Source organism: Mauremys mutica, chromosome 1 (genome assembly GCF_020497125.1).
Source record: "Mauremys mutica isolate MM-2020 ecotype Southern chromosome 1, ASM2049712v1, whole genome shotgun sequence".
In the NCBI taxonomy this organism is placed as follows: domain Eukaryota; kingdom Metazoa; phylum Chordata; order Testudines; family Geoemydidae; genus Mauremys; species Mauremys mutica.
This window is the reverse complement of record NC_059072.1, coordinates 29,800,362-29,815,619: the sequence shown is the minus strand read 5'-3', so window position 1 is coordinate 29,815,619 and position 15,258 is coordinate 29,800,362. Positions and strand designations below refer to the sequence as shown.

General features: G+C 42.6%; 1 protein-coding gene across 1 annotated transcript in view; it reads left to right on the top strand.

Annotated features, from left to right (window-relative positions):
* The window catches only part of LAMB4 (laminin subunit beta 4), an 80,630-nt gene extending 76,844 nt beyond the window's left edge, over positions 1 to 3,786 (top strand). Inside the window, exons 32-34 of the mRNA XM_045030359.1 lie at positions 282 to 458; positions 1,465 to 1,618; positions 3,519 to 3,786. Coding sequence (XP_044886294.1) covers positions 282 to 458; positions 1,465 to 1,618; positions 3,519 to 3,658 — 471 coding nt within the window. The 3' untranslated portion in view covers positions 3,659 to 3,786. The remainder of the gene's footprint in view (positions 1 to 281; positions 459 to 1,464; positions 1,619 to 3,518) is intronic.
* Positions 3,787 to 15,258: the final 11,472 nt, after the last annotated feature.

The following is a 15,258-nucleotide window of genomic DNA, read 5'->3' as shown; positions in this document are numbered from 1 at the left end:
AGCTTTTTTTATCCACTTATTGTGTGATGTTATGTTATGATTCTTGCAATTCACTTAAATTACAGCCTATTTCTAAAACCTGGATTGCGACCAAAAATCTCAAAGATACTGCAAATTTAAACCAGTGTAAATGTGAACAGATTTTGGCCCAGATATGGCACCAGTTCCACTTTAAAGGGGACTTGTTAATCTGTTTGCCTTAATATCCTTCAGTGGTGAGTTTTGCAGGTTAGTTATACATTGCATAAAGGGAGTATTGCCTTCTGGTTGTTTTCCTATAGACTGAGAATCAAGTGAATAAGACAAGTGATGAACTAAAGGACTTTTCAGAAAAACAGTCTGAGCTGGAAGATGAAATTGCCATGCTGCAGAGGAAAATGCTGATGAATGGGAACCAGGTTGCAAATGTAAAAGCAGATGCAGAACAGGCACAAAAGCAAGCTATGGACGCAGATAAAGTAATGTATTTCTGTCACATTCAAGAAAGAAAATTGCTGCCCTTCCCACATGTTTTTCGCTATTTTTGAATGAAAAGTGTAGTGTAAATATGCATATATGCGCCTTCCAAGATTTATTTACATTTTCCATTATGCCATCCAGTTTAGAGTTGCACAGAATCAGAAGCATTTCCTTCCCATTTTAACTTATCCAGCAAACAATAGTCCTGTTTACTTACATCAATTTAAACAAACACAAATCTTGTGCCAGACTGTGATATCCTTACTCCCATTGAATAGTACATTACACCCTGGGGCAAGATACTACTCATTATGAGTGAAGGTATCACAATCTTGTCCCTTGCATTTAACACACTTGACTTCAGAGAAAACTGTTTTGCTTTTCCCCCTTGATGCTCAATATAGCTCAAATTCTTAAGTACCCACTGAGCTATGTAGAATTTTTCCAGAATTCTGTGTATGGATAACAAAAAGCCACAGATCAAAAGCCAAAGTATGCACTGAATGAGCCTCCACACTCCATGAAATCCAGCAGAAATCAAATTGCAACCTTCACAGTAACCAAAACCAAGTAGGCATGGAGCCAGAAAGTAAATATTATTAAACCAAATTTGTAAAAATTATGCTATGCCTAGTTCATTAAAACTGAAGTGAGCCAAACACTCACCAACCAATAAAGGGAAATAAACTAGGAATAACACAATCTTTTAAAAGCCTGCTCAAATTATGTTTATTATCCAGCTCCATCCTCTCTTTATTTTGGATTGTTCGACAGGCAAGACTATTTTTATTTTGATTTCTGCTGGATTTTGCATTTTCAGGGCTTCATCCAATGCATATTTATCCTGGGTGAGTTTTAGATTTAAAAGAATGAAAGACATAATGTGTGATTCAGAGAGGAGTGGTAAATGAGGTAGAAAAATCTCTGCTTTCTTCGTAGGTCAAATAAATTACAGGGCACATCATTACACAAAATCAAGTGGGGTTGGTTTGTTTGTTGTTGCAGGAATTTGCAAACCTTAAGAGAAAATACACCATTCTGCAAGAAAAAGTAAAAATAAAAGGGCTTCCAAGAGAAATATTAGAGAAACTGAAGCAGCTGAAAGAAGCAGCAGAGAAACTGGCTGAAGAGACTGAAGAAAAAATCAAAAGAATAACAGGTGTCCCACTTTCATTTCCATGCTCAGCAGTGAAATACATATGAAAATGCTGAAAGACGGAAATATAACCTGAAGGCCTTGTCTACACACATACACAGTGCACTACCTTACCTACGATCAGTTTAAAAACCAACGTAGTTAAACTGGTGCAAAGTTTCAAACTGGTTACCTTGGTTTAGCTGTGCCTGTACATTTTCTAACACAAGCTGCTATAAGCCAAGCTTAAATCAGTTAAGAGTGACCACACGGGGTTCTGCAACGATTTAACTGAATTGATTTTAAAACACACTGGTCGCAACAATCCTAAAGCACAATCCTGCCCAGTACTGAGCACCTTTGGTTCCCACTGGAATCAGCAGGTTTGCCTGGGGAATGGGGAAAAATTATTCAAGTGGCGAAAATTTGGGATGGGTTGGGAAGGGTGGAATATAACAAGTACCACTGGAGACAATGGGAAGTGAGGATATTCAGCACCTTGTAAGATCAGGCCCTTTGTGTCCTGATAGGATTCTGTGCACATCTGTAAAGCACAACTGAATGCAAACACTGAGTGGCTGGGACAGGCTAGTGGGATACTGTTTGAACATTAGGCTTTTCACAGCTTTTCACTTTTATTAGACAGGTTTCAGAGTGGTAGCCGTGTTAGTCTGTATCAGCAAAAACAATGAGGAGTCCTTCTGGCACCTTAGAATGCCCCAAGGACTCCTTGTTGTTTTTACTTTTATTAGAGTCACAGTCTGTGTGTCAATAGTAAATCACAGTAATATCACCACACTAGCAAACCATCAAAATACATAGCAGCAGTCTAGTGAATGGGCCCAATCCTGCATCTGTTGACACATATGGAAGTTTTATCACTGATTTCAAAGAAAGCAGCACTGGGGTCAGTACTGGGCTTGCTCCTACCAGGCTCAGCAGCCTATAAAAATAACCAACCAGCAAATGCCAGCATGGGAGTAAATTCTTTTGGATGTTAATGGGGGGTAAGAAAGAGAGCACAAGAGGGAATAAACCTTGAGAAAAGCCACTGAAGAAAAATAACCCTGTTCTGTTGTCTCCAAGCATTCCCCAGTCCAAAGGCCCCGAAACTATGATGATGGGAATCTTAGGACTGCACATCATGAAAAAATGCAGTTTTGATTCATCATCAGTGCACATGTTTTCATGATAAAGACTGGGGGCCTCTGAACAACCTTTGTGTAAATCTGGAGTAACTGCGTAGAAGCCAGTGGAATTACCTGCATAAAACTCCCATAAAGGAGAGGAGCATGAGTTATTTGGAGCCAGACTGTGAGCCTTTATTTACACTGCTGAGCGCTCAGTTTGTTTGAGTCATCGCCACTGAAAGCAGCTGACCAAGACAAGGTCTCCACAGACTAAGGCTATGTCTACACTGGCAAGTGACTGACAAAACTTTTGTTGTTCGGAGGTGTTAGAAAAACACACACCCACCCAAAAAAGACAAAAGTTGTCGAGGATAAGTGCCGCTGTGAACAGCGCTTTGTCAGCAGGAGCACTCTCCTGCCGATAAAGCTAATGCCATTCATGGGGGGGTGGAAGTTTTTTGTGGGCAGGAGAGCTCTCTCCTGCCGACAAATAGTGACTACACTGTGTGCCTTTTTAATGGCATGGCTGCAGTGGCACAGCTGTGTCGCTAAAAGCTGTGTAGCGCAGACAAAGCCTTACTCATAATGGCTAACAATAAAAGCACACTTGGAAAAATAAACATCTTGAAGGCTGTTGTAATCTGCGGACAAAACACACGTGTTCTTATCAAATAGTTTTAGTGGCAACACACATTTCTCCAGGGGAACTATTTGATAACAACACGTGTGTTTTATCCACAGTTTTTACGTGCACAACAATAAATGCATCATTAAATGTTACTTTCTTCTTTCAGATTTGGCAAAGAAGCTCCAAGATCTGAATCAGACTAAACAAGATAAGGCTGATCAACTAAAGCAACTAGAGGATCAAGTAATAGCCATAAAAAATGACATTACTGAGCAAGAAAACAAATACGCTACATGCAAAAGTTAGGACCTGGTAAAACATCCTGTCTCAAATGGCAATGGAAATTGGCTCAAGCCTCTGTTTTTACCATTTTCTGAACTTTTCAGAATTGAATGGCTGTATTCTGCTAAGCCAGGGCCGCGTACAGTACTTAGATACATGGAATCATCTAATTTTCTGTTGGTTTTTAGTCCAGTTTAATTTACGTGGCTCTAGGAAAAAACCTGTTAATAAAATACTTGAAGAAATTAGCGGGGGCTGTTTTTCATGCTGACTCTTACAGACACGCCCAGCAGTAAGCCCACTAGCTCCTCTTGATGAAAAGGGGACAATCTGAATGTAGCTCAGCCAGTGACATAGGTAACAGGCTCAAAGGATGCGTGCACCACAAGGGCTATTCCCTACCGGGTTTTTCACCTGTTGAAAACCTACCATCACCACCAGGCCTTTCGATGAACCTCCACTCATGCCCGTGAGAGTCCTTGCAATGGCCCTCTGGTGTGTGCAGTGACAAATTGTACAGGGTGGTGTGGAAGCTGAGAAGTGTGAGGATGGAGAGTTTGCATAGCTGAAGAAAAGGCACCTTTTTCTCTGTCATCCTCCCATGCACACCCTCTGGATGCTAAGCAGAACTGTCCCCTACGGACCCTCACCACCACCACCTCTGCCCCTCCATGACAGGGGTCCCAGGATTCACTATGAAAAATCTGGTCTCCTTCGCTGGGACACAGCGAGGAGGAGCAAGCCTTGCTCAGCCCAGTGAAGAATGCGACCTGTTTGTTCACAGAAAGTATTCTCATGTAGCATCGGACCATTAAAGGACATAGGTGATGGGTTGCAATTTTCCTCTCCCACACTAGGTGGCTGTATACAGATGTTTAAATCCAGTCTTCCCAATGTGACTAGAATAAGTTGTAAATTCACTAACTTTGGTTAAAGAAATGTTTTGATCAAAAGCTTGTGTAATATAATTTATCTAATCCACGTGAAAAAAGCCAGGTTACAGCGCTGTATAATAAAGATGTCATAGCTATAAAAACCAATGATGCACCTGATTCTGCAAACACTGCCAGGCATAGTGATTACTACCAGAGCAGTCCTAGTGAGCACTTATGTTTGGTGGGCCAGGTCTACACTACACACTTACTTCAGTATAACTATGTTGCTCAGAAGTGTAAAAAATCTACACCCCTAAGGGTATGTCTACACTACGGGATTATTCTGATTTTACAGAAAACGGTATTTGGAAACAGATTGTATAAAGTCGAGTCCACGCAGCCACACTAAGCACATTAATTCAGCAGTGTGTGTCCATGTACTGAAGCTAGCGTCGACTTCCGGAGTGTTGCACTGTGGGTAGCTATCCCATAGCTATCCCATAGTTCTCGCAGTCTCCCCCGCCCATTGGAATTCTGGGTTGAGATCACAATGCATGATGGGGCAAAAACAGTGTCGCAGGTGATTCTAGGTAAATGTCGTCAGTCAATCCTCCCTCCGTGAAAGCAACGGCAGACAATCATTTCGCGCCTTTTCCCTGGATTGCCCTGGCAGACGCCATAGCACGGCAACCATGGAGCCTGTTTAGCCTTTTTTCACTGTCACTATATGTCTACTGGATGCTGTTGACAGATGCGGTACTGCAGTGCTACACAGCAATGTCCCCTTGCCTTTGCAAGTTAGCAGAGACGGTTACCAGTCATATTGTACCATCTGCTGCTGTCATGGGTGCTCCTGGCTGACCTCGGTGAGGTCGGCCGGGGGTGCCTGGACAAAAATGGGAATGACTCCCCAGGTCATTCCCTTTACGTTTTGTCTAAAGGTAGAGTCAGTCCTGCCTAGAATATCAGGCAAGTCTACTAAAAAACCAGAGAGGCAAACAGCCGCTCCGGGTCAGAGCCCCAGACATCCCGCAGAAATGATGAGCTCCATGCCATTCTAGGGGGTGCCCCTGCAACAACCCCACCTGTTGATTCCCTCCTCCCATGCCCCTCCTGGGCTACCGTGGCAGTTATCCCCCCATTTGTGTGATGAAGTAATAAAGAATGCATGAATAAGAAATAACACTGACTTTATTGAGATAAAATGGGGGGAGGCAGCCTCGAGAGCTGCTATGATAGTCCAGGCAGGTCTGAATCTCCATTAGACATTAAAGGGGGTGGGGGAAGCACAGCCTCCAACTGCTATGATATTCCAGGCAGGACTGAATCTCCAGGAGACAAAGCTTAAAGAAGGGAATGACTGGGAGTCATTCCCATTTTTGCTCAGGTGCCCCCGGCCAACCTCACCGAGGCCAGCCAGGAGCACTCATGGGATGATGATGACGGATACCAGTCATATTGTACCATCTGCCATCAGGAAGAGAAGGCAACGGGATGCTGCTGTGTAACACTGCAGTACCACGTCTGCCAGCAGCATCCAGTAAACATACGGTGACATTGAAAAAAGGTAAGAAATTATTTTTTTCCCTTTTCTTTCACGGGGGGGCGGGGGGATTGACGACATATACCCTGAACCACCCGCAACAATGTTTTTGACCCTTCAGGCATTGGGAGCTCAGCCAAGAATGCAAATGCTTTTTGGAGACTGCGGGAACTGTGGGATAGCTAGAGTCCTCAGTCCCCCTCCCTCCTTCTGTGATTGTCCATTTGATTCTTTGGCTTTCCATTACGCTTGTCACACAACACTGTGTTGAGTCCCTGCTGTGGCCTCTGTCTATCATAGCCTGGAGATTTTTTCAAATGCTTTGGCATTTTGTCTTTTGGAATGGAGTTCTGATAGAACAGATTCATCTCCCCATACAGAGATCAGCTTCAGTATCTCCTGTACGGTCCATGCTGGAGCTCTTTTTTGATTCTGGGACTGCATGGTCACCTGTGCTGATCAGCGCTCCAAGCTAGGCAAACAGGAAATGAAATTCAAAAGTTCGCGGGGCTTTTCCTGTCTACCTGGCCAGTGCATCCAAGTTCAGATTGCTGTTCAGAGCGGTCACAATGGTGCACTGTGGGATAGCTCCCGGAGACCAATACCATCGAATTGCGGCCACACTAACCCTAATCCGAAATGACAATACCGATTTCAGCGCTACCCTCCTCGTCGGGGAGGAGTACAGATATCGGTATTAAGAGCCCTTTATATCGATATAAAGGGCTTTGTTGTGTGGACGGGTTCAGGGTTAATTCAGTTTAACACTGCTAAATTCGATATAAACTCATAGTGTAGACCAGGCCTAAGTGACATAGTTATACTGATCTAACCCCCTGTGTAGATGGCACTATGTTGGCGGGAGAGCATCTCCCACTGATGTAGTTACCCCCCCTCTCATGGAGGTGGAGTTATTAAGCCAACAGGAGAGATATTTCCCGTCAGCTTAGACCAGGGGTAGGCAACCTATAGCACGTGTGCCGAAGGCAGCACATGAGCTGATTTTCAGTGGCACTCACACTGCCTGGGTTCTGGCCACTGGTCCGGGGAGCTCTGCATTTTAATTTAATTTTAAATGAAGCTTCTTAAACATTTTTAAAACCTTATTTACTTTACATACAATAGTTTAGTTATATATTATAGACTTATAGGAAGAGACCTTCTAAAAAGATTTAAATGTATTACTGGCACATGAAACCTTAAATCAGAGTGAATAAATGAAGACTTGGCACACCACTGCTGAAAGGTTGCTGACCCCTGGCTTAGACCATCTTCACCAAAAAAGCTACAGCGGTGCCTATGCCGATGCAAGCTTGTAGTATGCACCTGCCCATAGTGTTTATGGAGCAGGGCCCTATATCACAAAGGGTGTGGCACTTAAATGGTCAAACAAGATACTGAGGGTTAACTCAACCCACTCCTGGGGTTCATAAACCCACATCTCAAAACTCTGATCGAAGACGGGAAAGACCCGTTTAGCTCTAATTAATCTACAACTGAATCAGTGTTTTAAAAAAGTACTAACAGTGCAATGAAAGTACAATCTTAGCAGAATTTGAAATCAATACCTCCATAAGCTACAACTTGTTTGGTTACTATTCATGAACACTGAGAGGTATTAGTTTTGCCACTGGAGAATGCCCACATTTTTCATCAGTGCAACACAAACCATTTTGAGAATATTTATTATTAAATAGTGAATATAAAGGACTATGAAGTTTTGAAAATCTGTGTTCCGTGGTTCCTAATATTTCTATTGATGCAGCATTTCAGGAAAATCAGATTTAACATGCTAAGACTTGCCTTTTTCAACAAGAACATGAGACACAATGTTACAATATAAGACACAAAGATGTGATTTTTTCTTTTTGTACAGGCATGACTAAGGCAAAGCACAGGAAAGAGAAAGCATCAGGCTGGGATATTCAAAGGAGCTGGAGGGAGTTAGACTTCCAAATCCTAGGATTTGAAAATCCCAGTCTCAGTGCTTGGTATTATCAGACAGTACTTCAAACTCCTCTATATATTTCTGTCTTCTCTATGGGGTAACAATGGTCCTAACTTGGGTAAAATTACTACCGTTAACTCTCACCTCCCTTGTCCAATAAAGGATATCCCATTATCTACTTTGTTCAGTTTTTCTGAAGGACCTGTATGGCTACTGCCATGTGCAAAGATCAGCGCTGAGTGTTAAAATGAACCCAAGGCTCTTGCAACCACACCAGCATTTACAGAATTCAGAATTTTCTACAGTAATAAAAGGCTCTTAACATTACATGTTCTAATGCTGGGGTGTTGTGTGAAACATTCCTTATCTAAAGGGAAGCAGCATTTTGATCCATAAAAGAGAAAATTCCAGAGTTGTAGCTTTATGTTTATGAGAGCTGAGGTAGTAGGGTGGGGGAATTACTGGAATACATGAGATTGTAGCGATATTCTTATTATTCAACACAAATGTGCTCCAAAGCAGTACACAATATGTATTAACAGTATAATAGCTTTCATTGTGAAAATGATAGAGCCAAACTACAACTTTGATTAATGCTAACAAAGGCATCTTAATATAGGTATGCAAATAATTTCTGGTTCACTGTTTTACATTTTTATCACTTTTTAAAAAAGTTCTATAACAAAATCAATCAACTCTTGTAGTTGGAAAACACTGCCAATTTGAGCTGTTTACATAAATACATCTCTGTCTAATTCTAGAGAAAAGGTGCTCAACTTTATTTTAGCTTTGAACATGGCCAACTATATTTTACCTAAAACTGTGTACATAAAATTAAGAATGAATTTAAAAATGCTAGTCCACTCCTGGCTTTGAAAGTCCAATTTTCAAGCTTCTAGAAGGTGGAGGGAGAGGAGAAATTGTCAACTAGATTTAGTGTGATAGTGAGCAGTGTGATCGCTGCCATATTGTTCTTGCTAAGCTGTAAGGAAGAGTATGTATGGCATAAGGAAGTTGGATAGGACTATGTTAAACCTCTTTAGGGGGTACAGTGAAAATGGTGGGCAGAAAAGTGAGAAGTAAAGAGAATCCCCCAGAACAATGAAGTTAGCTTAGCATCCAATATCCAGCACTATTCAGAGCTATATGCACAAGAAAGAAACATCACCAGCGAATCACTGGACCAAATACCAGCTCTACAGTCATGCCAAAGCTAGATGTGGAGCCCACCGTAGAAGAGCTAAGCAAGGCCATTGATTTGCTATCAGGGCCGGTTTTAGGCCAATTCGCCTGATTCCCTGGAATCGGGCCCTGCGCCTAAGAGGGCCCCGTGCCTTAGGTGCCTTAAAAAAAAAACACAAAAAAAACCTTACCTGGTGGTGGTCCGGGGCTTCGGTGGCATTTCAGCAGCGGGGGGGGGCGGGTGGTATCCGCTCCGGGGTTCTTCAGTGACATTTCGGCAGCGGGGGGTCCTTCAGTGCCACAGAAGACCCAGAGTGGACCCCCCGCCGCCGAAGTGCCACTGAAGCTCTGGATCGCCGCCAGGTATTCAAATCGGGCTCCACCCTTCATAAAGCCGGCCCTGTTTGCTATCAAGTGACAAGGCTCCTGGGAAAGACAACCTATTACCATATCTTCATCAGCTGCTACTTAAACGCTGGAAAGACAGTGAGGTACCAAGAGAGATGTGTGATGTAAACATCACCACTTAGTATAAAAATAAAGGCTAAAAGGGTGACTGCAACAAATACAGGAGTATCTCGCTACTAAGTGTAGCAGGAAAAGCTTTCGCAAAAGTCATCTTAGTGCGCCTACAACAGCTGGCGAATCATGTCTACCCCGAATCACAGTGCGGATTCAGGGCTGGAAGATCAACTATAGACGAGATATTTTCTCTGCGTCAACTCCAAGAAAAGTGCAGAGAGCAAAGCCTACCATTATACATCACCTTTGTGGACCTAACCAAAGCATTCAGCACAGTCAGCGGAGCAGGTTTATTTGCAATACTAGAAAAGATAGGATGCCCACCAACCCTGTTAAGTCTTATACGTTCATTCCACAAAACATGAGAGCAACAGTCCAGTTTGACGAGTCCACTTCAGACAGCTTTGAGATGAAAAGCAGAGTGAAGCAAGGATGTGTTCTTGCCCCTACACTCTTTGGAATCTTCTTGGTACTCTTGAACTATGCGTTTAAGGACATGAAAGATGGAGTGTATCTCCACACAAGATCAGATGGGAAACTCTTCAACCTGTCCCAACTTAAGTCAAAGACCAAAGTAAAACAGGTGCTAATCAGGGAACTTTTATTCGCTGATGATACTGCCCTCATAGCCTACAATAAAGATCTACTAAGAGAACTCATGGACCGCCTTTCAAGTGCCTGTCAGGCATTTACTGTCACCATCAGCATCAAGAAAATGGTTGTATTAGGACAGGAGGTTCCACAAGATCCGTCAATCACCTTAAATGCAAACCAGCTAGAAGTAGTCCAAAAGTTCAACTATTTAGGTTCTACAGTGATCATCAATCTCTCACTGGATGAAGAAGTAAATGATCGCATTGGAAAGACTGCCATCACCTTTAGCAGACTAACTAAAAAAGCATGGAACAACTCAAAGCTTACCATCAAGATCAAAATGCTAGTGCACCAAGCAGAACTTTCATGTATGGTGGGGGAAATATGAACAACTTATGCTCATCAGGAGAAAAGGTTAAACAGTTTCCACCTATGTTGTTTATGCCGCATACTCAACACCAAATGGCAGGATAAAGTCACCAACGCAGAGGTTCTTTGAAAGGCAAATTTACCAAGTGTGACCGCCCTGCTCAAGCTAAGACAACGGCGCTGGCTGGGCCATCTGAGTAGGTTGGAAGATGGATGCATACCCAAGGACATGCTATACAAGGAGCTATCAGAGGTAACAAGAACAACAGGATGTCACAAGCTTCTCTATAAAGATACATGCAAGAGAGATATGAAGGAATTTGAAGTTGATCCTGACCATGGAAAATCTTGGCAAGTGATCATAACAAGTGGCACCATCATCTCCACCAGGGTATCAAAGTCCATGATAGAAGCTGGCTTCTACAGCTTGAAGAGAATAGAGCCCGTAGGAAGCAAGAAGCTCCAAACCAAGATACATTTGCAATAACTGCCAAAGATCATGCAAATTTTGGATTGGACTATTCAGGCACATGAGACATTGCAAACCATCTACATCATAGGCTGCAATTCCCACCGTCTCTCGCAGATGAAAGGATGCCAACAACCAGCATCACAGCACGTTTGTAAGCTTTCTCCATGTGAGCAGTCTCATTGATTTCTCATGAGCATAAAGTTGGGCATCTGTGTAAGCCTTTGCAGGACTGGGGCCATATTCAATAAGTAACTCTTTGAATTACCAGTCCACAATTATGCTCTGCTTTCAGCCTAAATGTTTCCTCTCGCTGTTCTCAGAGTTTCCAGAAAGCAGCAACCACAGCAGGAGGCAAATACTTTCATCTTTCAGGCCAGCTTACCAGTATCTATTTACTAGTAAAACTTTCTTCTCAGCACTAAGCTAACTTTGTTGCCTAATGATTAAGCCCATATGTGCCCCTTTCTGGAGCCCAGGGAGTTTAATAATTAGGTCAGAAGAAGAGGAGTAGGAGTTGAGAAGTGACTGTTTGCCCCTCTCAGCTGCTCAATCCCCTCCTCCCTGCCTTCCCAGTGATTGATGATGAGGTAGGAAAGCTACCATTACAATAACAAACTGCTCCACTCTCCCAGAAAATCCTGTCTCACCCACATCCCTTCCTGCCCCCACAGAGTCCAGGGGAAGAAAGGAGAATTCTGCATGCAGAAGTGCTCAGTTTCAGTATTCACCACTAATGAGAAACAGCCTTAGGGCCAGACTGCATTTCAAGTAGAACTGTGACTGAGAAGCCAGCTGCAGCATGCTTCCATTTGGTAGATGAGACCTTAGACATGTGTCGATACATGGAGTAAGATCCTCGTGTACATTCAGAGGCCCCATCCACACACACCAACTTTTTACAGTACTGCTAAAGAGTTAGGGGCATGGCTGGTTAAACACATGATTTACGTCCTGACAGCATATGCTTAATAATTGGTTACTAACTGGTGAATATTAACTGTGCAGTTAGCTGCCTCATCTGGGACATGGTTCAGTTCCTGTCAGCAGTCATGCACACTGGTATTTTATTGCATTGACCATTCCAGCTATGCTAATGTTAACTAGTAAGCGGCCAGACATCCATCCCACAGTGCACATTCCCTCCACCATGAGGGTGCCTTTTGGTGTGCCTGATCTCTGGGGATTCTGCCCCAGAGCGTGTACCTGGCTCCTTCACCCTGAAGATGTGGGCTGGTTTAAAATTCCCAGCACTCTCTCTTGCTGGACATTGTCTAAATAGCTGAACATTGTGAGCTGCAGAACAGCCTCTTCTTCCCATAAATCTAGGCAGAAGGGACAAGAGGGAACAAAATCAAAACACACAGAGGTCTTGGCACAGGCAGCTGCTGCTGAGGCACTATGGGATACTGTGACACAGAAGTCCATCTGTAGTTCACTTACTCTGTGTCAGCAATTCTTGTCAGGCCCGCCAGACTCACTACACCTAACACACTGTTGTCATGATATAGACCCAAAAGGTGGCAAGTAACATCATTGGAAAACTAACAGATCATTAATATTCTTATGTGGTGTATGTACAGGGCATGTACAAAGAGTTATGGATATGTGCTAGAATTATGTTCTTAAAATGTGTCGGGCAGGTAATGCATAAGGCCAGTCTGCCCTAAACAGTGGAATGTGTATTTGCTTGGCTGACCATCCTGGTCATCAGGCAGAGACAATGAAGGTGCATTTACATAAAAGGTAAACAAAGCCATCAAACTGACAAGGGGAAAAGGTAACAACTCAACTGTCACCAGTGTGGGGGAGGAACCAGCATGAAGTCTTCACCAGACCACATGGCGTCTTTTCCCAGAAGTTGTGAGTTTACTGAACTGTAAAGACAGGGGATCTGAACCTCAAATGATAAATAATTGAATCAACTAATGGTATACAATATTACTGTATTATAAAAGTATGCCAGGTAAGATCTTTTATGAAAGCTAATGACACACTGATGATTAATATCATTGCAAAATGTATGTATTAACACCATATAAGGAATTATGAATACTCACTTATATTATGCTTTAAAGTCTGTGACCAAACACAGGATTTTTCCCCCAGACAAGAGGGAAGGCAGCTATCTACCTCTCTGCAATGAAATTAAGGAAGATATGACCAAAAACAATGGAATCCCTATTTACATACGAATCAGAAAGGGGATGAGAAGTCCACAGGAAGAGAAGAACAGCAAAAGGTCATCCTGAGTCAGGGGACAAAACAGTGAGTTTGGGAAGATATAAGTAGAGAGACGAAACCATCTTGACACCCATCACTGGACAGACACAAGGGGCCGGAGAAAGATGGGTCCTTCAGCCAAGGAGATTGAAGTCTCTGGGAACTGAATATAGGTGAGAAACCAGCTTAGGCAAAGATCTTTCACCTAGGAAGACAAGTGAAACAAGCCCCTTGTATGTCTGTGGAAGGTCCTGACTGACAGAAAATGGCAAAGATTAAAAAATTGTTAAGAAATCTCCTTTGAACAGCAAAGAATCCTATGGCACCTTATAGACTAACAGACGTTTTGCAGCATGAGCTTTCGTGGGTGAATACCCACTTCTTCGGATGCAAGTCTTTGAACAAAGACTGTAGCTTGTTAAATTAGGTCTCAGCCATTAGAAAATATTTTTACTTTTATTTGCTTGTGATCATTTTGTCTTTATACCGTGTATTTGAACGAACTTAAAACCTCTTTTTTTTTGTTAATAAACCTGTTTTACTTTTAGTCTTAGCCAACCTCATGCTGTGTTTGAATTGAAGTGATTGTTAACTCCAGTTAAAGGGATAAATTGTGCTTTTGTCTCTTTAAAGGAGCAACGAAACTTATTAATTCTCTGAGTGTTCCAGGAGAGGGCTGGACATTTCAGGGCAGAGGGTCTTGGGGAAATTTGGGACTGGGGAGTGTTGGGGTAAGTAGTAACCAAGGTTGGTGGAGATTACAGTGGGGTTGCTGGGGTCAGAGCACTGAACTAGGGCTGCACAGCACACAGGGGCTCAGGGAATTGCATGTTTGTCTGCATGCTGTTGGGGGCTGGGCTGTGAGCAACAGCAGTAGAGCATTTTAAGGCACCCAAGGTTAAAGGGCAGGTGGTGACAGAATCTCTCACTGGTCTGGATTCCACCCCAAAATGTTACAGATGCCTTCCCAGAATATACTCAAGTAATGATTAAGCAGAATCATAGAAGTGTAGGATGGGAAGGGAACTCACCTGGTCATCTAGTCCAATCACCTGCACTCAAGACAGAACTACATAATAACTAGACCATTCCTGATGGGTGTTTGTCTAACCGGTTCTTAAAAACCTTCAATGATGGAGATTCCATAACCTTCCTAGGCAATTTCTTCCAGTGCTTAACTACCCTGGCACTTAGGAAGTTTTTCCTAATGTCCAACTTAAACCACCTTTGCTGCAATTTAAGCCCATTGCTTCTTGTCCTATCATCAGAAGTTAACGAGAACAATCTTTCACTCTCCTCCTTGTAACAACCTTTCATGTACTTGAAAACTGTTATCACATCCCCTCCCTTAGTCTTCTCTTCAACAGACTAAACAAACTCAATATTTTCGATCTTTCCTCAAACATCATGTTTTCTAGTCATTTACTCATTTTTGTTGCTCACCTCTGGGCTTTCTCCAATTTGTCCACACCTTTCCTGAAATGTGGCACTTAGAACTGGACACAATTCTCCAGCTGATCCTTATCAACGTGAAGTAGAGTGGAAGAATTATTTCTTGTGTCTTGCTTACAACACTCCTGCTAATACATCTCAGAATTATGTTTGCTTTTTTTGCAACAGTACTACATTGTTGACTCATATTTACCTTATGATCCACTATAACACCCAGATCCCTTTCTGCAGTACTCCTTCCTAGGCAGTCATTTCCCATTTAGTATGTGTGCAACTGATTGTTCCTTCTGAAGTGGAGTACTTGCATTTGTCTTTATTGAATTTCGCCCTATTTACTTCAGACCATTTTCTCCAGTTTGTCCAGATCATTTAGAATTTTAATCCTATCCTCCAAAGCACTTGTAACCCCTCCCAGTTTGGTATCATCTGCAAACTTTATAACTGTAC